General features: G+C 52.5%; 1 protein-coding gene across 1 annotated transcript in view; it reads right to left on the bottom strand.

Annotated features, from left to right (window-relative positions):
- Nucleotides 1–1876: 1876 nt before the first annotated feature.
- Hmcn2 (hemicentin 2) overlaps nucleotides 1877–23317 on the bottom strand; it is a 154314-nt gene continuing 132873 nt past the window's right edge. The window contains exons 86-97 of the mRNA XM_051166434.1: nucleotides 16598–16867; nucleotides 11987–12136; nucleotides 10245–10382; nucleotides 9964–10085; nucleotides 9455–9692; nucleotides 8089–8400; nucleotides 7090–7224; nucleotides 5623–5751; nucleotides 4178–4498; nucleotides 3390–3509; nucleotides 3016–3142; nucleotides 1877–2263 (exon numbers count right to left, since the gene is read on the bottom strand). Of these exons, the coding sequence (XP_051022391.1) occupies nucleotides 1918–2263; nucleotides 3016–3142; nucleotides 3390–3509; nucleotides 4178–4498; nucleotides 5623–5751; nucleotides 7090–7224; nucleotides 8089–8400; nucleotides 9455–9692; nucleotides 9964–10085; nucleotides 10245–10382; nucleotides 11987–12136; nucleotides 16598–16867 (2408 nt within the window). The 3' untranslated portion in view covers nucleotides 1877–1917. The remainder of the gene's footprint in view (nucleotides 2264–3015; nucleotides 3143–3389; nucleotides 3510–4177; nucleotides 4499–5622; nucleotides 5752–7089; nucleotides 7225–8088; nucleotides 8401–9454; nucleotides 9693–9963; nucleotides 10086–10244; nucleotides 10383–11986; nucleotides 12137–16597; nucleotides 16868–23317) is intronic.

The following is a 23317-nucleotide window of genomic DNA, read 5'->3' on the forward strand; positions in this document are numbered from 1 at the left end:
GACCGAGCTTACATACAGTGGCACTGCGCTCTCTCTCTCTCTCTCTCTCTCTCTCTCTCTCTCTCTCTCTCTCTCTCTCTCTCTCTCCCCACCCGCCCCATTCCCTGCCCCTCCTCATCTCTGTTTTCATGTATTTGCTTTGCATGTGTATGTGCATATGTATGCGCACATGGGTGATGTTCCCTAGTTCCCTAGGGACACTGTCCACTTTTTAAAAAATTTATTATTTGTATGCATGGGGGATATGGGGTATCTGTGTGTGTGTGTGTGTGGTGTTTGTGTGTATGTGTGTGATGTGTATGTACTGTATGTTGTATGGTGTGTGTGTGTATGTGGGTGTGGGTGTGTACGTGGTCTATGTGGGGTATGTGTGTGGTGTGTATGTGAGAATTGTGTGGGTGTGTGTAATATGGTATGTGTGTGTGATATGGTGTGGTGTGTGTGGTGTTTGGGTGTCACAGGACAACAGCAGCATTTAGGAGACGACTCTTGGGGGTCTGTTCTCTCCTTCTACCCTGGGATCTAGAGACCAAACTCAGGCTGAGCCACTCACCTCATCTCTGAAGCAGAGCCTATCCCTGGCCTCAGGAGCGCTCATCTGCCTGGCAGGGATCCACTCGCCTCTGCCTCCTCCGACTGGGTTACAAGCATGGGCCACCCTGCCTGGACATACACTCTAGGAGTCAAACTAGCGCTTACAAGGCAAGCACTTCACCAGTGTTGCCATGGTTCAGCCTGTTCCCCACAAACGTTCCACATGCACACAAAACCACTCAGTCCTTTTTCTTTCTGTAGCTGATTTTTGTTTGTTTTTTTGTTTTTTGTTTGTTTGTTTGTTTGTTTGTTTTGAGACAGGGTTTCTCTGTGTAGCCTTGGCTGTCCTGGACTCACTTTGTAGACCCAGATCCCCGAGCTGGGATTACAAGCATAATTCACTCACTCGCCAAAGCAATACAGTGATGTAGCTACTTAGGTGCCAGAAGTGACTGAGAAACCAATCCTGTGCTCAAGGCCTCCTGTCCTAGTGACAAGATTCACGAGGAACAGGGATAGAGTCACAAGTGTGCCTGCAGGTTAGCAGGGGCCCAGGAGGACAAAGTCAAAGGGCAGCCAGTGCTAGGAGGCAGCGGCTTTTTGCTTTCGCGGTTTTGAGGCAGGGCCTCTTGCAGTCCAGGCCACTGTGGAGCTCACTGTGCAGCTCAGGGTGACCTTGAGCTCTGGATCCTCCTGCCTCTACCTCCCGGGATTAATGGTGTGCGCCGCCATCCGTGGCAATTTAAAATCATCCTTGAGAATTAATGCGAGCCAGGCGTGGTGGCGCACGCTTTTAATCCCAGCACTCTGGAGGCAGAGGCAGGCAGATCGCTGTGAGTTTGAGTTTGAGGCCAGCCTGGTCTACAAAGCGAGTCCAGGACATCCTAGCTGGTGACAGAGGCTTTATGACTCCTAGGGTCCCGCATCTTCTGGACTCAGAAGCTGGGATCACAGTAGGGCTGGCTACCTCCCTCCCAGGCCTGCCTCAGCAAGATAAAATAACTCGACAAAGGCATCAAGTCAGTAAAAAAAAAAAAAAGTTTTTATATTACATACACTCCCTGTGGTCAGGACAATGCCAGACGCTGCCTCCCCTACTGGGTCTGTCTTCCTTGGGGTCCTTGGCCCCCTTAGACCTTGCCCAGCTCCCCTCTGAGATTTGAGGAGGGACAGAACTCAGGCCTGCACTCGTTGGCTTTGCCATCAAGGGACAGCCGTCCCTGCCCTGGGGTCAAGGCCCTGCGCACAGCAGTGTTTACCGAAGTTCTCACTGACGCACAGGGCGGGAGAAGAGGACGTTCCTCTTGTCACCGCAGGTGTCACGCATGGGCAAGGGCCGCCCTGTGAGGTCATGGTGGATCTGCAGCTATGGCCTTGCTCGCCTCAGTATGGGTAGGGCGACACCGCGATTAGCAGGACATAGATGTTCTGGTGGCGGGGTGCCGCTGCGCGCACTGCCAAGCGGTAGAGGCCGGCACGGGTGAGCGCTCGGCGGGTGTAGACTGCGCCTTGTCCAGCGCGCAGCTGACGTAGAGCAAAGGGGCTGCGCGGGTCGGGTTCCAGCACGGTGAGCTCCGTGCGGTTGGCCGGGACGCCAGCCTCGGAGAAGGCAGCCAGGCGAGCCACGTCATGGTGGGCGCGCACGCCAAGGGGCAGCGGCAGCAGGCGGTACTGCAGTGTGGCTGGGCCGCTGGCGCTGCAGTCCTGGGAGCAGCGGCGGAAGCAGGTCCTGCGGGTGGCACACACAAGCTCATGGGCTGCCACCTGGCGCACCCCGGTTCATCCCCACGTTCACCGAACACCTTTCCTGCAGATGCCACTGTTAGCCCATTTCAGAGATCAGCAAACTGAAGCCTATCACCCTGATAGTTACCCTGTAGCGAGCGTGTCCTCCCTCCTTCGCTCCTTCCTGATCCAAAGCCTAGGGCGGCTCAGTGAGCACACAGCAAGTGATAAAACTCAGCCACCCAGATCCATTCAGAGGTGACCAGAGGTGAGGAGCCTGGGGGCTGAGTCATGTGTCTGGACTCCCAGGGATAGTAGGGGTTCAAAGGCACGTGTTCAGCCTAGGAGTCTCCTCCACCACCTGCCTCATTTCGCCTTTGTACCTGCTCCAGAAACCTCCCCAAGGGCACAAGCCGCCTGACCCGACATCCTCAGGTCTTGGTGCCTCTTTATGAACATGGTGAGCTGGAGCCTGGCGTTTGTAAGATTTCTCTAACTCCTATGTTTGGGGGAACCTTCTGAGGTTGTGTTTGAACCAGGGGAGGGGCACATTATCTATCCCAGACAGCACACCACGCATGGAGGCAAGCTTGTCCCTGCCTAGGTACAGGTTTGCCAGCATGTAGCTCTGGCCCAGGATTTCTGGCAGGGCAGCTTTCTGGAGGTGGGGGTCCAGGCATGAGCAAGCCGGAAACAAAAACTCCCGTGATCATGTGCCCGGCCGCTTGTACCTCCGCCAAGTGGGCCCTTCCTTACCCAGGGCTGGAGCCCTGCCGGTAGGAGGTGGGACAGGGTGTGTCCACACACTGGAAGCTCCCTCGGGTATTGAAGCACATCTGGCCAGGCCCACACTCGATGCCGTCTTCCTCACACTCGTTGATGTCTGGACAGTAGGGTGAGGTGGGAGATGAGAAAATAGAACGCAGGAGAGAGAGAGAGACCAGAGGAAGCTGGCAGTGTGAAAAAGACCAGCATTTTGACTGAGCCCCAAGGATAGACCCTCCCCTACACCCCTACACCTCCCAGGGGGGATGTCTCTGCAGGGCATGTCCTCTTATTATGGGTAAGGTTAGGGAGGCGAATAGCCCCCTAATCCTGGGAGGGGCGAGGACTGGCTCTGGCTGGCTCACCCTGGCAGTTCTTCCCGCTGGGGAGAAGGCGGTAGCCAGAGGGGCAAAGGCAATAGTAGCTCCCCTCTGTGTTTCGGCAGGCATGCTGGCACAGGCTCCTCACGCGACACTCATCAAGGTCTGGTCCGGGAGGAGGGGGTGGGGGAGGGGGACAGAGGGGGGTAGTAGGGGTTCAAAGGCACGTGTTCAGCCTAGGAGTCTCCTCCACCTCATTTCGCTCAGAGACATGATGAGTCAGATTGCCTGGGTGACCATGTGCTCTGGGACCTGTCAGGGATACTCTCTGCTCCAGGCAGCCCCTCCCCTGCCTGCCTCACCCAGGCCTGCTGCAGGAGGAGTCTCTGGAATGGGGAAGAGTGGAAGTTGCACCCAGTCTCCATCACCAGGGCAAGGGGGGAGGGGGGAGGCTGCTCTACGGACAGAGTCCTGTCCCCTCTGTGTAGCCAGGCCAGCTTCCACAGAGTCCACAGGCCCGCACTCTCTGCTCCCAACAGTCCCTCTCTACAGCTTCATAGTTAACAATTCTTCCACTCCTCCAAATAGCCCTCCCTTAGAAAGAGTGGGTCTCAAAGCGAGGTTTCCTCAGGGCTTTGAAAATCACCCCAGTATCCCTTTTGGAACCCCCTTTGTCCATCAGCATAGTCACTGCTCTGTCCCTCACTTACAAAATGTCCTCCTGCCTCCACCCCACTTTGCCCATTGATTCTGGGTTTCTGATTTGCCCAGCTCCATGCCCAGCCTAGGAGCCCAGGACAACAGTGTGTGTGTGTGCCCATGGCCCGCCTTACCTGTGCACACGCCATCCTGCCTTATGAAGCCAGGTGGGCACCAGGCCCGTCCCACACTACTCAGGGCTCCAGAACCAGGCCGGAGGGAGACCCAGGCATGGTAGGAGCCATTGGGCCTGGGCATCCGAGACCGCAGCCAGGGCACAAATGGGTTCCGGTGGCTGACAGTGGTAATGTTTTGACTGCTCCGTTCCAGGGGGGTGCAGGTCCTGCCATCCCGTAGGAGGGTCTGGCCTGGTGGGCACACGCATCGGTAGCTACCCTGGAGATTATGGCACTGGTAGACACAGGGTGCGGGCAGCTGTAAGCACTCATTGATGTCTGTGGAAGGAGGGTGAGATGGGATGTGAGGGCGGTACGGTGCTCTGTGACCTGCAGTTACCCCAGCTGACCCTTGGGTTTTGTTTTATGTTTGTTTTTTGTTTTTGTTTTCTTAATTTTTAAAAATTTGAGATGGGGGGAGGGGTAGGCTCAGAGGTTAAGAGCACTGACTGCTCTTCCAGAGGTCCTGGGTTCAATTCTCAACAACCACATGGTGGCTCACAACCATCTATAATGAGATCTGGTGCCCTCTTCTGGCCTGCAGATGTACATGCAGACAGACCACTGCATACATAATTAATAAAGAAATCTTTTTTAAAAATTGAGGCCAGGCGTGGTGGGGCACGCCTTTAATCCTAGCACTCGGTAGGCAGAGGCAGGTGGATCGCTGTGAGTTCGAGGCCAGCCTGGTCTACAAAGCAAGCTTAGGATAGCCAAAGTTACACAAAGAAACCCTGTCTCGAAAAGCCAAAAAAGGAAAAAAATTTTTAAAAAATTAATTTAAGACAGATTCTTGCTCAAAATGTTCCTGAATCCATGGTCCTCCTGCCTCTGTCTCCTGAGGACTGACTGAGAGGCACCTCTATGCTCTGGCTTCCGGCCATCTTCCCAGAATTCAATGCCTTACACATTACACAGGGATTTCCTTCAAGCTGGTCTCCTAAGGATCCTGTTGCCAGCGTACTCCCTGACCCTAGGTCTTCAGTTAGGGCCACGTCTCAGCTCTGAATGTCACCCCAGGGCTGCAGTCAGGGCCACCTCCCAGCTCTGAGTGTCACCCCAGATCAGCAGTCAGGGCCACCTCCCAGCTCTGAGTGTCACCCCAGATCAGCAGTCAGGGCCACCTCCCAGATCTGAGTACCGTCCCAGGCTATAGAGTGCAAGCCCCATGGCCCTTAGTGCCAGTCATTCATTGTCCCCACTATGCCTTTCTGAGGTCCTGCCCTGGTCTTCACCTCCCCACTTCCTGGCGTCCACATCAGTGCCTCTATGCAGGATCTGGTGAGCGGCTTAAGCTGCTGCTCGCGTCATCATCAGACTCACTAGACCATAAACACTCCTTGTCCTGAGCCAGAGCTGAGTGAGACCCAGGACCCAGAGAGGGGGTTGGCTGTCCCTTTTACCTAGGCAAGGCAGGCCGTGGCCTTGTTGGCGGTACCCCCTGGGGCAGCCACAGTGGTGGCCACCTGGAGTATTCTCACAGAGTTGATTGTAGCCACACTCATCCAGCTGCTCCAGACACTCATCCACATCTGGGGAGGCAGTGGTGTGGTCACAGGCATGGTCATGGAAGTGGTCTGGCCCAGAGGCCTCTGGCAGAGCTGTACCCCCCACCCCACCCCAACGGCAGGGCCTGGTCTGCCTCTTTTTCTAATCGCGGCTGCACAAGGCTGCACGCTAGTACTTTGCATCATCCATGACACAAGGTTAAAAGATAACGGGGTCCAGACTCCACAAGGGGGTAAAAAAGGGTCCCAGCAGAGCTCTGACATAGCTAGGTCCTAGGTAGGCAATACTCTTTTTACACAAGTTCCTCACATGTAAGAGTTAAGAAGGGACCCTATTTGTGTTGGCAAGGGAGTAGTAAGTGTGGAGGATTTAAGGACCTGGCATGCAGGAAGAGATAAAGGAAAGAAGGAAGGGAGGGAGGGAGGGAGGGAGGGAGAAGAGCCAGCCATGGTGGCCCACACCTTTAATCCCAGCACCTGGGAGGCAAAGGCAGGTGGATCTCTGAGTTTGAGGCCAGCCTGGTTTACAAAGGGAGTCCAGGACAGCCAAGGCTACAAAGAGAAACCCTGTCTTGAAAAACAAAATAAAAACAAAACAACAACAACAACAAAAACCCAAACCAAACCAAAAAAAAAAAAAAAAAAAACCCAAAAAAAAAAAAAAAAAAAAAAAAAAAAAAAAAAAAAAAGAAAGAAAGGAAGAGAGAGGGAAGGAGGAAGTAGGAAGTAGGTTGGGGGAGGAGGGAGGGTGAAAATCTCCTAAGGCCCAGAAAATTCCTGAAACTTAAAGACTCACAAAGCTCTCCCTTGGGGCTATATAAACAGTTTGTCAAGGAAGAGGAGACCCTTTAAGCTCTTGCCCAGCGGGGTGGCTTCCTGTAGGATGCAACTGTCTCTGAGACCCTGTGTCCCTGCGAGTAGCCTCTCACCCTTACTCCGTACCAGCTCAGAAACGCACCGGTTCTCTACGTCAGACTCCGTGGAATTGTCTCTTTGGCTACTTGCTGGTGTCTGATCAGGGGTGAATATACGTGCGTGCAAGTGTGCCCAGGAAAACACCGCACGACATGGATGGACCCAGTGCCATAAAAGCACACAATGCATAAAGGTCCCCCATCCACAGACAGCACTTGGATGCCCACGACCATGCAAAGGCCAGTTGCCACTGGTGCACAGGGCAGGAATGGAGGGCACTGGCCTATTCGCTGTCTCATCAAACACAGATGGGCAGGGGTCAAGAAAGGAAAAGACAAGACTCAGCTCTGGGCTTCTGCCAACAGAGTTCTAGATGCCCCGGAGCCCAGCGATGCTCTCTGGTTTCTTGGGATTATATGATCAGGCCCCGCCCTGTGCCCCTGTCACCTTCACAGCTGTGTCCATCTGCAGTTACCCGGAAGCCAGGCCTACAGTGAGGGAGGCAGTTATAGGATCCGAGCAGGTTCACACAGCGCTGCCCCTCCTGGCAGAGGTGGGCGTCTCCCACACACTCATCCACATCTGGGGGCAGAGCACACAGGGGGCCATGTGAACATGTACCTTCCTGTAGCCATCACTGTATCCTGGCCCAGCCCCCTCACAAAGCCTAGAAGTCCCTGGCATGAAGGTCCCCAGCCCGTTGTTGTTGTTGTTGTTGTTGTTGTTCTTCTTCTTCTTCTTCAGTTTTTTGAGACAGGGTCTCTTTGTGTAGCCTTGGCTGTCCTGGACTCGCTTTGTAGATTAGGCTGGCCTCAAACTCACAGCAATCTGCCTGCCTGTGCCTCCCGAGTTCTAGGATTAAAGATGTGTGCCACCAGCTTTCTTCTTCTTCTTCTTTTTTTTTTTTTAATATTTATTTAGTTATATGAGTGCTCTGTCTGCATATACACCCGCATACCAGAAGAGGGCACTAGATCTCATTATAGGTGGTTGTGAGCCACCATGTTGTTGCTGGGAATTGAACTCAGGGCCCCTGGAGGAGCAGCTGGTGCTCTTAACCACTGAGCCATTTCTCCAGCTCCCCAGACTGTAGTTCTGATGTAAGGTTGTAGATCCCAGTTAGAAAGCCAAGGGAGACTTGGTAAGGTCAGGCCCCACTGCTGGGAGTGACAGGGGTGACATTACAGAAAGACATCAGAGGGAGATCTGTCATTCAGGAAAACAGGGTTACCAAGACTTGAAGCTGCAGTGGTGATACCTTCCAGGCTTGAATGTCCTGAACACACACAGGGACCACATATTTGTCTCTGGGGGGGGGGGTCTGCACCACCCCACCACCTAAGCCTCAATATTGTCCAGAAAATGCCACTTCCATGGATATGTGCTTGAGGAGCCTGCTGCACACTCGGGCCAGGATTGGGAAGGCCCGCCCCTGGAGCTGCTTACCTCTGCAGTTCTTGTGATCCCAGGCCAGGGCAAAGCCAGTGGGGCAGGAGCAGGAGAAGTGGCCAGGAGCATTGCGGCAGGTGTGGGAGCAGGGGCTGGGGCCCCCCAAGCATTCGTCCTTGTCTGGGTGAGGAGACACGAGACTCCTGTGTTCACAGGCTCTCTTTCCCACCAGCTGGCTCAGGGTGGGCTGTGCATCCCAGAAGGAGAGGTCACCCTTGCTCATACCAGGGCCTGGGAAGGACTCACCAACACAAAATGCTCCCTGGATGTCCAACTCAAAGCCCTCAGGACAGCCAACTTCATTTTCTTCTGTAAGGCAAAAGAGAAGACCCTGAGGGAGCCAGTTCCCCCCAGAGCATCTTGGGCTTTCTCTCTGGGCTGGTAAGGCAGTGGGCCCTGCCTGAGAGCCCCAGTCTTGAACCAGACACGTGACAGCCAGGTAGCAAGCTGGCTCCTGGCCCAGGTTCATTGGGGGTGGTGGCTGTGGGGACCTGCCTGGTCTTGTAGATGTTTCCGGGGGGCTCTTAAGGGAGGCTAGGCAGAGAGCCAGGCAAACTCAAGAGAGACTATCAGAGGAAAGTAGATTGAGGTTAACATATGCAAAAATGCACTCAGGAGAATCCAGAAGCCAAGCACAGAGGGTGGCCATAGCTGTCAACAGCCAGCAAGAGAGGGAGACCTGGGGTTGCCTCAGCAACTGTAGAGACTGTCAAGCTTAGCAAGGTGGCCATTGGGGGCCAGATAGGGTTTTAGAGGCAGAGTCTATACTGCTCATTTGGAGACCCTAGGAAGCTAGCAGTCCACTCCCACTGTGCCGCTGGGGGTGAGGGCATGGCATTGCCCACTGTGCCCTCACCATCCCCCAGGTCCACAGCTGGAAAGTAGTGCAGGTGGGATTCGAATCAGGGTATGCCTTGCCTTACAGCCTTGCCCTTCCCAGCATTCCTGTTCAATGGTTAACACCCACCCACCCACAAAGACCTTAAGCAATGATAAAATACTTTCAAAGCATCCCTTGGTTGTGACTACATGGCATGCTCAGGTGGGGCACCAGAGGTCACAACCACGGGGGGCCTTTGGTACAGGCACCTTGGGAGAATGGAGTGAGATGTGGTTTTGGCTCAGAGTGTGGAATGCATCTTGGGCCTAGGCTTCAGAGGCTAGGGCAGGAGGCTAGGGCCGGAGTGGCTTGAGGAGCTGAAAAGCCCCTGCTAGAGTGGGAGGGGCCAGGCTGGACGGAGCAGAGGAGGAGGCAAGCTGCTACTTCATGCATGTCCCTGTCTCCATCATGTGCTCAGTGCAAATGGCCAGTTGAAGCTGGGCCCCTGGCAGGTCCAGCAGAAGTGGGACAGTGGGGCCTCACCAGCTTGCAGGGCTGTGGTGAGCTGGAAGCGCAGGGCCTCTGCCTCAGGGTCGAAGGCCGAGCTGATAGATGAGGCCCGAAGGTGCTGCACCAGCTGGGGCTGGGGGCCCAGGGCCTCATCGTACTGGATACTGTGATTGCAGCGCAGAGAGGCAGGGAAGCTGTCATAGAGGAAACGCTGCGTGGAGCCCACAAACAGACGGCCAGGCCCCGTCTGCACATAGTCTTCCTGGAAGTCCTGGAGGAGTTGGGGTTCAACTTTAGAGCAGCCAGGAGGGAGCTGGGAGCACGGGGAAGACTGGGGAAGCCACCTCTGCCTCTTCTGCCCAGAAGCTGCCAGCCAGGGGCAGGCGGTGCCTGTGATGCTCTTTTCTATGCAGTGGGAGGAATGCTCGCTTCTGACTGGCAGCTTCCACTTGAGACCCGTCCTAACCAGCTTCCAGGGTATGAAGAAGGAAAGTGGGCCTGTCTGCTCAGGGTGGGTGGGTGGAGCAGCCCAGAGCTAGTACCTGCATGTGCAGATCTGCGTTGGCCAGGCTCTCTGGGATCATGCCATTGATCTTAACATCCAGGAGCAAGAGTCCATCGGGCCCCAGGCCCTGGGCCACCTGGGTCATTGTGAGCAGCTCTCCTGCAAACCATGCCAACCCAGGCTGGAGTCAGCTCAGATGCAGTCCTGGGATCTCTCAGGCCCTGCTCTCCCCTTCCCCACCCCCGACACCCCCCCTCACCTCCACCCCCCCACCCCTACTCCCAAGCCTCCAGCCACCTTCAAGAAGACTACGCTCACCTGTAGAAAATTCCATGTGTGACTCCTGCCGGAAGTTGCCACCCGTCAGAGAGTAGCCATTTAAGGCCTCTCCGCTCTCTCTAGCCAGGGCCCAGTAGATGGGGGCAATAGTGACCACCAGCACCCGCAGTAGAGGGCCTGGATACAGCAGAATGCAGACGCCATGACGTCATGTTAGGACTGGAGCTTTGGGGCAGCCACTCCCCTGCCCTCCCCCCCAGCTATAGATCCCTCTGTGGCTCCCCTTTGCTCCCGAAGGCCCAGCCTTTTCCCCCCTGCCTATGCTTGGTCTGTGACTACCCATGCCAGTTACTTTAGCAGACCCTTGGAGATAGCAAAATCAAACATCTACTTTATGGCGCAGTTAGCAAAGCAAACATAATAAAGAAATGCACGGGATGTGATATTTAGCCAGGTTCAACAAAAACCAGATTGATAGGCTCCACCGCTCGTGGGGTGCAATGGCTGTCACTACACGCTGCCTGAGTTGATGATCAACTAAGTTTCCTGTGCTATAGACAACTTCTGTGCGAGCCTGGGAGAAGATGAAGTGTTCTGAGCCATTGACTGCCCTGGCTGCCACGTGACATCTGGTCCTTTGGGGCTAGGAGAGGCTACAGACCGGTCCAGGGGAACACTGCCCACTCACAGGGTCAGGGTCAGGGACATAATGGGGTGACAGGAGGGCACTATATTCCTGAAGGGGGCAGAACCTTTCCAACTGGTCCCACTAGTGCCAAGCTCACTGGACCTAGGCCTAGATGGTTCTCCCTGGTTCCTTCAGCTGGAGCAGCAGCCACACATAGGCAGCATCTTGCCTAATTTGGTCTCTGTTGACAGTGGCTTGGAGTCTGGGTAGTTGAAGTCCCCTAACCTATGACGAAGGGACATCTCCAGTTAAAAGGATTTGCTGTTTTTGCAGGGACTCTGGCTTCAACTCCCAGCACCCACACAGTGGCTCACAACCATCTGTAACGCAAGTTCCAGGGGGACCCAACAGCCTTTTCTGGTCTCTGCAGGCACCAGGCTTGCACATGGTTGTACATACGTAGGTATATGCAGGCAAGATATTAAAACAAATGACTCTAAAGCAAAGACAAACAAAACCAACAACTGTGGCTTCTGAAGAGCTGTCCCTAGAGAGAACTTGGCTTGACCTTTCCCTGCACTGGGGCCTTGGAAGGGGCCTTGGGTCTGTGAAGACAGGGTCTTCACCAGCCCTGCCAAGACAGGACCTCTGAGCAGCCTCGGTACTCTCTGCTCGGGACACCCTGCTTCCTGAACCTGTGAGCAGGTGCATTTCTCCTCCTCCTCCTCCTCCTCATTCTCTGCTTTGTTTTGTTTTTTGAGACAGGGTTTTTCTGTGTAGCCTTGGTTGTCCTGGACTCCCTTTGTAGACCAGGCTGGCCTTGAACTCACAGCGATCCACCTGCCTCTGCCTCCTGAGTGCTGGGATCAAAGGCATGTGCCACCATGCCTAGCCCCCTCCTGCTTCTTAGATGATGGGACTCTGCATCTTTCTTTCTGTCTGTCCCCTCCAGCTCACACCTGCCAATCATTCCTGGTGATTCTTTACTCTTCTATGCCCTCCCCAAGTGTAAGTGGCTCCTGATGCAGGATGCTGCTCACATCACTCTCTCCCTGTCTGACTGCAGCTGTTGAAGACAGTCCTAACTTCAGGCACTGGGCCCCAAGCAAGCCTTAGAATGCCATTTTCTGTTGTGTGGGTCCAGTCCACATACCCACGCTTGCTGGGATGTGATTGATGCTGCTCCAGATGGTAGGGACCTCAGAACTGCCCTCCTGTCGCACACTGATGTTGAGAGTAGCCATATCAAACTCCCGGCCATTAATGATGCCCAGCATGCTACCCCGGCTGCCCTGGGGCTCCCCTGTGAGGCAGGAAACAAACAATAGTGACACACGTTAATCCACTCTGAGCCTTCCATGCAAAGGCATTGTCACTATCCCCATTTCATTGGAGTGGAGACTGAGGCTCAGAAAGGCATGGTAACTTGTCCAAAGACACACAGCTAATAGGCAATAGACTCAAGGCACAGAAGATCCTGGCTCTAAAACAAAGGAGGTTGAGTCTTGGGAGAGGGCTCAGCTGGTAAGGTGCTTGTCATGCAAGCAAGAAGACCTGAGCTTGGTCCCCAGAACCCACATAAAAATGCCAGCCATGGTAGTATACACTTGTAATCCTGGTGCTGGGGAGGCAGAGACGGCAGAGGCAAGGGTGGATCCCTGGGGCTCACTGGCAGTTGGCCTAGTCTAATGGGCTCAGTGAAGGATTCTGGGTCAAAAACACAGTGGACAGCTCCTGGGGAATAACACAAGTTGTCATCTGGCCTCCTTATGCACCGGCACACAATACACCCAACACACATATGCACCTGCACACATATGTACCTGCATACACATGCACCTGCACACATGCACCTGCACTCACCTGCACATGTACACCTGCACCTGCACACACATGCACCTGCACAGACACACCTGCACACACACACACACACACATACACGCACACACATACACAAAGCTGGGCAAGTCATGTCCCTGGGTCGAATCAAGTTGGCTTGTCTGTAAACTGAGGAGATAGGTCTACCTGTTGCTCTCAAAATTGCCAGGAGCTACAATGCCAAGGGTTAGTATGCTGCAGGCACAGGGCACCATGCCACAACTGAGTGCCATCACCAGAACATGCTCATTCCATCGCGGGCCCTGGCTCCAGCTGGCCTGCAGCTGCTCTGGCTGCCAGGCGGCCCAAGCAGATGCTCTCTTGCACAAATTCAATGGATGAGACAGGCCCAGGGGGCCCCCTGCTTCCTTTGCCTAATGAGCCAGCTGCCTCCTTTGGGCAGATGGCCTTCCAGGGAGCACAAGACAGAGGGAGCCTGGCTCTCCACTCACCAGCCCTCCGGGGAAATTAACAAAAAATTGCAGATGAGCTGTCAAAAAAAATATAACACAGAACATTTCATGGCCAAGGTCTTAAATGGTCAATCAGGACTGGCTAATGCTAGGTTCTAGGAAGTGCAGCCTCCAGTGGCATCTGACGATGCCCATCTGGAATGCTTCTCATCAATATCTGATTTATAAGAGGGGACAGGGAGGGAGCTGGCATGACTCAGATCCCTGGAGGCCACAGGAGCTCTGAGCCCTGGAACTGCAAGCTAATTTTCAGACTTGAGTCTCAGCAGCATCTCCTTATTCCACCCTCCCCCCAACAGTCAGGGATAGGGCGTGCTCCTATGCTGATGAGGCAGGTTTGTAGGGGTGGGGTGGGGTGGGGTGGGGTTGGAGGGTGGGGAGAACTCAGTGCTTGCCTAGCTGGTTCCATCCCCAAGACTGCAAAACCAGAACCAACCAAACAAATGAAAAGCAACAACAAACAAAACAGGCTTGAGAGATGGAGGGATGGAGGGATGCCATCCAAGACAGTCAGAAAAAGGAGCGAATCTTAAAGCGAGCCTATGAATGCCAGAGGAAGCAAGAGCCTATCAATTTACAACCGAAGAGAAACAAACAAACAAACAAAAAACTGGAGCCAGGCATGGTGGCTTGTGCCTGTCATACCATCCCTGGGGGAGGCTGAGGCAGGAGGATGGTTGTGAGTTCTAGGGCCAGCCTGGGCTACAGAGTGAGACTGTCACAAAACGGAGCTAAACCAAGTTACCAAGAATTGCCTAAGCTTGGGAGGAAAGAGGGAACAGTTGTCGCCTGCTGTCCACTCACATGCTGTGACACGCATACCACCTCGGAGACAAAAGAGTAAAAAACTGACAAAAGAGTAAAAAACCTAGGCACTTTCTGTAAATGAATTATGGGTAATAACTATCTGATTTCAAATTTCTATCATATCTGGCCTTTCCATAATTAGCATATATGAAGGAAAATAATTATTTCCACTAAATAAAGAGCCGCGATGGCTTGACTCGTTCCCCACTCCATCCCCTCTTTCACATCTCGGTGCTCTAACCCCAGGCCCTGAGGATGTGACCTCATTTACAAGTGGGGTCCCCACAGAGGACAGCATGTGGAAATGAGGTCATGGGGTGAGCCCCTGGTCCAGGATGCCTGGTGGCTTAAAAAAAAAAAAAAAACCCAGAAAAGTAGAGGCTGTCTGTAGTTACTGTTCTATTGCTGTGAAGAGACAGTATGGCCAAGGCATTTCTAACAAAAGAATGCATTTAATTGGGGGCTCGCTTACAGTTTCAGAGGCTTAATCCATGGTTATCATGGCGGGAAGCAGACAGGCATAGCACTGGAGCAGAAGCTGAGAGCTTTACATCCTGACTTACAGGCAGCAGGCAGAGAGACAGTGGGCCTGGTGTGGGCTTTTGAAACCTCAAAGCCCACCCCCACCCCCAGTGACACACCTCCTTCAACAAGGCCACACCCTCTAATCCTTACAAACAGCTCAACAACTGGGGGGGTGCAGCATTCAAACACATGAGCCCATGGGGACCCCCCCTGCCCTCACCCCCCCCCCCCCCGCTCTCATTCAAACAAATGCCAAGGAATTCCAGGGATGGCCAGAGGAAGACAGAAGGCAGGGTCAGATTCTTCTGAGTAGCCTCAGGAGGAGCTAACCCTTCCCAGGCTTTGATCTTGGACAGGCCCCTAAAACTGACAGTGTGAGTTAATTAGGCCCCAGTCTGTAGGACTTTGCTATGGCCACTTCAGAAACTAACACAGAGACCACAGCTGTGGTTTGAACTGGGAGCTTGTCAGGGGGAGAGAGGAAGAGTTGGGACCAAGTTCTGAAACAGACAGAAGTCCCTCAGACCTGAAGTCACCCTGAGCCAGCAACTTCCTGTAAGTGTTCAAGAACCATCTATTAGCATTTCCCCCGTATTACAGATGAGGGAACTAGGGACCAGAAAGGTTCTTCATTTTCTTGACAAATGTCAAATCCCAATTTCTTAAGAGGTGCTGGCTGGAGAAGGGTTCTATGGAGAGAGATTGTGACACTGGGTGGAGATAGATTGGTGATGTCTGCTGTGGACAGGGTCAGAGAAGGGTTCTATGGAGAGAGATTGTGACACTGGGTGGAGATAGATTGGTGATGTCTGCCGTGAACAGGGTCAGAGAAGGGTTCTATGGAGAGAGATTGTGACACTGGGTGGAGATAGATTGGTGATGTCTGCCATGGACAGGGTCAGAGAAGGGTTCTATGGAGAGAGATTGTGACACTAGGTGGAGATAGATTGGTGATGTCTGCCGTGGACAGGGTCAGAGAAGGGTTCTATGGAGAAAAAGATTTTGACATTGAAGTCACCTTGCCAAGCCGGGCGTGGTGGTGTGTGCCTTTAATCCCAGCACTTGGGAGGCAGAGGCAGGTGGATCATTGTGAGTTCGAGGCCAGCCTGGTCTACAAAGTGAGTCCAGAACAGCCAGGGCTGCATAGAGAAACCCTGTCTCGAAAAACAAACAAACAAAAAAGACTGGTGAAGATTCTGACATTGTATGCAGTTGATTGGTGATGTCTGCCACGGACAGGGCTATAGAAGGGCCCTATGGAAAGAGATTCTGACACTGGGTATGGAAATGGATTGTTGTCTTTGACAGGAAATATAAACCCATGCGCATGGGGTATTTGGTACAGAGGCAAACAATCCAGAAACAGTATTCTGTGACTTCTTTACCTTGGTCTGAGCTGGTTTACTGTGGCCTCTCTCTCTCTCTCTCTCTCCCTCTCTCTCTCTCTCTCTCTCTCTCTCTCTCTCTCTGTTTTGTTTTTCAAGACAGGGTTTCTCTGTGTAACCTTGGCTGGCCTAGACTCACTTTGTAGACCAGGCTGGCCTCGAACTCACAGCGATCCGCCTGCCTCTGCCTCCCAAGTGCTGGGATTAAAGGCATGAGCCACCATGCCCAGCTGCTACTGTGGTTTCTCAGGACACCTCCTTTCAATATTAAACTTTAGCCCGACTCTAAGGACTGCTTAAGGAATCTCAGTGGGGGTGGGGGGTCAGTAATATCAGTAAGCTGCCATTCATTTTGATGACCTACCATGGCCCTGTGTGAGGAGCACTAGCTCACCATGTTCACAGCAAGCTCCCCAAGGCCATCGTGAGTGCTCTTATTTGCTTCTGCTTTCCTCATGGAGTCATGGGGTGCTCAAATGGAGGACGTGGGCCAATGCCAGACGGCCCAGAACAGCCAGGTTCCCTGGCCAAGGTGAGCGGTAAATGCTTAGCCCTTCTGAGATTCAGTTTCCTCAGACAAGGAGTGCGTAGGATTCCCAGCTGGTTCATCCTCAGTCTTAACTAAGCAAAGAATTGAGAAGCCTACAGGGGAGTGGTCCAGGCTCCGCTGGAGGTCTACGCAGGGACACCACTTACCTCTCACAGCGAGCAGTGCCCGGGCTGTGGCCGAGCCCAGAAGGTTGTGGGCGACACACTCATAAACTCCAGCATCTCCCGCTTCCACCCGCTCCAGCCAGAGGCTCCCGTCTGACAGGGTCCGGAGCCTCCGGCCAGCCCGTAGTGGCCGACCTGCCCGGAGCCACTCGATTGCGGGCACAGGCTCTCCAGTAGCCTGGCACTGCAGCTCCACATCTGCACCGGACCTCACTGTCAGGTCCCGGGGCTCCACCTGGAACACTGGGGCACCTGCAGGAGGATGGGGCGGGTTTTAGGAACAGCCTTGCCTGTTCCAGTGGTCCATGCTCTTGTAGAGCATTAGAAAACACCACAGGTGTGAAGGGTTTGAGAGTCACACACATGCCTGCCCTTCAGCTGTAGGTCTCTGCACTGTCTTACACATGCCTTTCCCATGAGGCTATGGTCCTGTGTGCACACTGCTGCTTTTGCTTCCTGATGTCATCACACATTTGATTTTGTCGCGCCACCCCGCCCCGCCCAATTATTTATATATATATATATATATATATATATATATATATATATATTTTTTTTTTTTTTTTTTTTTTTTTTTTTCGAGACAGGGTTTCTCTGTGTAGCCTTGGCTATCCTGGACTCACTTTGTAGACCAGGCTGGCCTCGAACTCACAGCGATCTGCGTGCCTCTGCCTCCTGAGTGCTGGGATTAAAGGCGTGCGCCACCATGCCCAGCGCAAGATTATATATTAAGAGCTTGGTCTGTGGCTCAGTGCATAAGAATACACTGTGCAAGCATGAGGACCTGCGTTCAAATCCTCAGCACCCATGTTTAAGATGCCGGGTGTGCACTCCCCTGGTTCATAGTCTCTGCTCAGTCCAAAAGGAGACATCTCTATTGTTCTGGCCCCCACCCTGAGGCCCCGCCCCTGCTCTGAGGCCCCGCCCCACCCAAGGCCCCGCCCCCACCCCATGGCTCAGGGACCACCACAGAAGACAGGGCAGAAAGTCTGTAAGAGCCCATGGTCAGGGAGGAGAAGAGTAAAGGTGTATTCTGGATACAACAGGACTTCCAAAGTTATGAGCGCTCAACAGCTCTGGTTGCTTGCACAAGATTTACCCAGGACCAACCCACTCAACAGTTTAACACAGACCAGGGATGATCTTATGAGGCCCGGTCCTCAGGAGCTTTGTCAGCTGCTGGCTTCTGGAGGGTAAGTTTTCTTTAAGGGTGCGTCCCTCAGTAGGTTGACCTTGCTCCATCAGAAGGCCCCACATCCCACACCCAGGAGTTCATATATGGTACAAATTGGGCTTGGTGACAGACCCTGTCTCAAGGGAATAAAAAGCAAGACCCTTGCCTACATCCTCTGAACTCTTCTCGCAAGTCTACAGGCATGTGCACTTGCACACATATGTGCTCATACACAAACCACACACAGACATACACACAAATCCTGTGTATTCATTTTTTTTTTTCTTTTGGTTTCTCAAGGCAGGGGTTTCTCTGTGTAGCCCTAGATGTCCTGGAACTTACTCTGTAGACCAGGCTGGCCTTGAACTCAGAGACCTGCCTGTCTCTGCCTCCCTCGTGCTGGGATTAAAGGTGTGTGTCACCACCACCTCCTAGCACACACAAATTACATATCAAGAGTAATGTCGCGCCAGGCGTGGTGGCACACGTCTTTAATCTCAGCACTCAGGAGGCAGAGGCAGGCAGATCTCTGTGAGTTCGAGGCCAGCCTTGTCTACATAGCAAGTCCAGGACAGCCAAGGCTACACAGAAAAACTCTGTCTCGAAAAACCAAAACAAAAAAAACAAACAAAAAAAAAGGAGTGATGTCACAGCAGTCTCAGTGTGTGTAAGTATGGTCTGCGATGCTCTCGCGATGACCATATGGTCATATTGCATGTACTCCCTTTCTTAACATTTAGACGATAGCCACCTTCACACAATGTTCATTTTTTAGAACTATATAGTATATTCCACTATTTACCTCTGTTGTGATTTTGTACATGGAGCCCCAGTGACTAGATATTTAGACCACGTCCAATGGTTGCAAAGCACTTTCCAGAACCACCTGGGTTGATGGCCCTTGAATGAATGGACCTGACCCTGTTTTCCTCTCTGTAACATGGGTTAATAGCTCCTATCTACTCACCCGTGAAGGTGACGTGACGGAAGCAGAGCAGGTGGGAGGTGCCTGGCCCTGGTGTATTTGTGCACTGTGGGTAAAAGTGCAGGGATGCCTCTGCAGCGAGCCTTGAGCCTGAACAAACTGGCGCCAAGCTGGTGGACCAATGCAACAGGAATTTATTCTCTCACTGTTGGCCAGAATTCCAAAAGGAGTCTCACAGGACAGCAGCCTACGTGTTATGCTGCTTCCTGAGACTCTGAGGGGAGGCCTGCCTCCGCCCTGTGCAGCTGCCAGGGGCTGTGGTTTTCCTGGCTGGAGGCTGTATCATGGCTCCCGAGCCTCAGGCGGCCTTCGCCTCAGGCGGCCTTTGCCTCTGCAGCCTGCTAACTCCATTTTGCCTCTCTTTTATAAGAACCTGTGTCTCCTCTGGGGCCTGCTAAGATAGTCTAAGATGGCTTCTAAAGCTCCTTTTTAGCCTGATCACGCTGTGCTCGCCATAGGTGAGTCTGTCTTGAGGAGCCGAGTCTTAGCTAGTTCTACAAAAGCTGAGCATGTGTGTGTTGTGTGTGACCTTGTGACTCATCCCAAGAGAAATGCTGGTGTGCTCCCCAACCATATGAATCTCCTTAGCAAGGTGCTCAAAGTCCCCCAAACTGGAAAGGATCCGCTGGGGAACACGGAAGCAATGGTGACCACTTGGTGGGAAGCCATACAGCCACAAAAAGGAAGGGAGAGATTCCAACAGCATGGATGGTGTCACAGAGTTGTGTGAAGGGGGTTGGGCCTGTGACACAATCCTTGCTAAGGCTTCTTCCTGCTTTTGATGGAGCTGGGAACCCTGGGCTACATACGCACACAAGATGAGTGCTCTGCCACCAAGCCTGCCCCAGCACCAGGACTCCATTTACATGAAGATGAAGGGCTGGAGAGATGGTTCACACACGCACAATAAGACGTTTTACATCTTGAAAGATGAAAACAAAACAACAAGAGAGAGAAAACACTCTGTAGCGGAGGCTGAGCAAAGTGTCATCAACCACGCCCCCCCCCACAAAAAATGTATAAAACTTCAACAGAATTGACAAAAATGACTTCAGGGCCCAAGAAACTAGCCAAAGACCCACAATATACAAAAAGTTTCTAGAACTTTGGTGCCATGCAGCCTTCTGCCCACATGTCATCCCTGCAGGCCAGCTGTGAAAGCCAGCAGCTTTCTGTCACCAGGGCCCGGCTGCATTTTCTCTTTTCTTTTCTTTTCCTTTTCTTTCCTTTCTTTCTTTCTTTCTTTTTTTTTTTTAAGATTATTTATTTATTACTTATACAATATCCTGCCTGCATGTATGCAAGCAGGCCAAAAGAGGGCACCAGATCTCACTGTAGATGGTTGTGAGCGACCATGTAGTTGCCGGGAATTGAACTGAGGACTTCTGGAAGAGCAGACAGTGCTCTTAATCTCTGAGTCTTCTCTTTTCTTTTTTTCTTCTTTTTTCTTTTTGTTTAGTTTTCCTGGACTCACTTTTTAAACCAGGCTGGCTTCAAACTCACAGCGATCCGCCCACCTCTGTCTCCTTTGCTGGGATGACAGGCATGCATGTGCTACCGAGTCCTGTGCCCAGCTGCATTTTCAGTGGACGAGACAAATGGCCACTCTAGCAGCCTGGCTGAGGAGACTGGAGAACCTGCCAGGAGGGAGCGTGAAGGAGGTGGGCTGGCTGCTTCCTTCGTCTCCAGTGGAGGTGAGAGCTGCAGGTGGAGGTGGAGAGACACGCATCTCTGACCCTCTCCACAGCCACAGGAGGTTGAAATTTGTCTCCATGTTTTCTATCAGGGTCACAATGTTTGGTTGAAGCAGTTTTGTGATGGCCACTTTCAGCTCTTTGGTGAGTCACACGTGTGCTTTCTCCTGTGTAGGCTGGCAGTCACTGTGCCTTCAGGCTGAGGATTTCCTGGTTCCTGATTGAGCCATGGGGTTTCCATTGCAGCTGGAAGCAAATGTTTTGAGCATTGCAGTAATGGAAGTGGTCCGCGTCAACTTCCCTCCTCCACAGGGAAAGAAGACATGGCCATCACTGTCAGGTGTGGTCCTCCGCGGCCTCTGCTGACATCCCAGAACACTGAGGGCGTCTCAGCATTCTTGGGCAGCCTGGGGCTTCAGGAATCCCAGCAAGGCTCCTACTAACAGTGTAGTGACACGGTTCCCTCATGAGAGAAGTGGGGACAATTCTGTCCCCTCGTTAGGCCTGACGTGGGGAACAATGACCGTCCCTATTCAGGGTGTGGGGGAAATAAGGACTGCACTTTATCTATGCATGGCACGGGGGGGGGGGTGGGTGGGGCAACGCGTGAGCGTAGTGATTCCCACGGTAATTAGAACAACTTATCTCCCTGCCTTGTTATCTGTTTCTTCTTTTTCTATTTAAATTTTTAATGTAAATTACATTTATCTATTTAGGGGCTGGAGAGACGGCTCAGGGGTCAAGACTGCATACTGTTCCTGCAGAGGGCAGAGTTTGGTTCCCAGAATCCCTGTGACGCATAACTGCCTGTAACTCCCACTCTGGCCCCTGCAGCTGCTGCACTCGTGTGCATATACCCACAAACACACACAGAGTTAAACATTTTAAAATTTATTTGTGTGTGTGTGTGTATGTCATATGTTGTGTGGTGATAGTGGCAATGGTAGATGTGTATAGGTTGTGTGTGTATGTGTGTGTACATAGGGACACATGTGCTACAAATGTGGAGGTCAGAGGACCACTGGTAGTTGGGGGTTTTCTCCTTCCACCACATGAGTCCCGGAGATTGAACTCAGGCTGTCTCTCTTTGTAGTAAACTCGCCTTTACCTCCTGAGCCATCTCATCAGTCTTGCCATTCTCTCCTTTAGCTAGAGAGAAGGGGCTTTTGTTGGGCTTCTGTGTGTGTGTGTGTGTGTGTGTGTGTGTGTGTGTGTGTGAGATCCTAGCTATATTTCCAAATGTTAGCTCCCAGCCTCATCCAGTGTGTCTGAGGAGATTCATGCATCCTGATCCATTGGCCCTTGGAACATCCATGTCCCTGACTTTCTCCTTCGGGTTTTTGTTTTGTTTGTTTGTTTTTCTGTTGTCTTCTAAGCTCAGGGTTTCTGGCTGTTCTAAGCAAGCATAGGATACACAAGGCTTTGTCTGTCGCCGGGTCTATCCCATCCGCGACAAAAGAGCCTAACAAACTCAGGATAAAGGCACCCCCTCAGCAGGACAGACAGTTGTCCTCACATCTGATGGAGAGGGCAGAGGCTCTCCGCCCACATTGGGCTTAGGTAGGCTGGGGAGGAGGGTGATTTTCTAGAGTGACTGGTGCAACAGGCAGGGCAAGGGAGCCAAAGTGTGGCCTGGAAAAGAAGAGGACTTCGTTCATATGTGACACACAGACGGTCCTGTGTGTGGAAACCCTAGGAAATCTATGTAAAATTTACCTCCCTGGGATCCCATTCATGTGAAAGTTCTAGAAGAGGAAATCTGGAGACGTAGGAGACATGTCCCTAGTGGGCCTGGGGCCATTCTGGAAGCAGGAAGTCCTGAGCTGATAGAAATCTGCCAGGTGTGGCGGTGGCTCGGCTTGCACAACTGCATGATTTTATCAACAACTACTCAGATCAGGACTTCTTTCTTTTTAAAAGATTTATTTTAAATTATGTGCAAGTGTGTGTTATCTGTGTGAGTTATGTTCATGTGAGTGTATGTACTCACAGAGGCCAGAAGAGGGCATTGGGCATGCATGGAACTGGAGTTAAAGGAAGTTGTGAGCTTTCTGACATGGGTGCTAAGAACTGAACTCCTGTCTTCTGGAAGAGCAGTGTTCTTTTTATTTTTCTTTTTATTTTTTTAAGAGCAGTGCTCTTTACCACTGAGCCATCTCTCTAGTCTATACTCCTTACTCCACCTTTTTAAAGTTTTCTTTTTTAGATTAGTCTCACAGTGTAGGCTTGGCTTGAAGCTCACTATACAGGCCAGGCTGCCCATGGGCTCTCAGTCATCCTCCTGCCTCAGCCTTCTAAGTGCTGGGATTATGGGTTCGTGCCACCTCACTCATTCAGTGTGAACTATAGCTCGCCAGAGCTGTGGGCCTTTTGTTATAAAAACTCAGGGCAGCAATTAGTGGAGTAAGGGCGAATGGCTAGGATTGTGTGGGGTGCTGGGTGTTGGTACTGGTCGGTGGGCTTCCTCGATGGAATCTCATTTCACAGAGATCAGGGCGAATGCTGCACTTCACACGTACAATATTTTCTGCAGGGCTGGCAAAATGGCTCAGTGAGTAGAGTTTGCCGCACAAACATGAGGACCTGCGTTTGACCGAACGCCAGGCAGAACAGGAGGATCTGGGGCCCCTCCTCGGCCATCAGTCTAGGGAGCTCCAGGGTCACTGGGGAGACCTCCTCTCGGAACAATAAGGTGAGAAGCAATAGAAGAAGACATCTGACGTCAACCTCGGACCTCCACACGCAAGGGCGAGCACACGTCTTCTGTCCCCTCCAACCCACACAAAAACACTTCCTGTAAAATTCCTGAGACCCTTTCTCAGGTTTTTCTGGGGCCCCCATAGTGTTAT

Source organism: Acomys russatus, chromosome 24, assembly GCF_903995435.1.
Source record: "Acomys russatus chromosome 24, mAcoRus1.1, whole genome shotgun sequence".
NCBI lineage: Eukaryota > Metazoa > Chordata > Mammalia > Rodentia > Muridae > Acomys > Acomys russatus.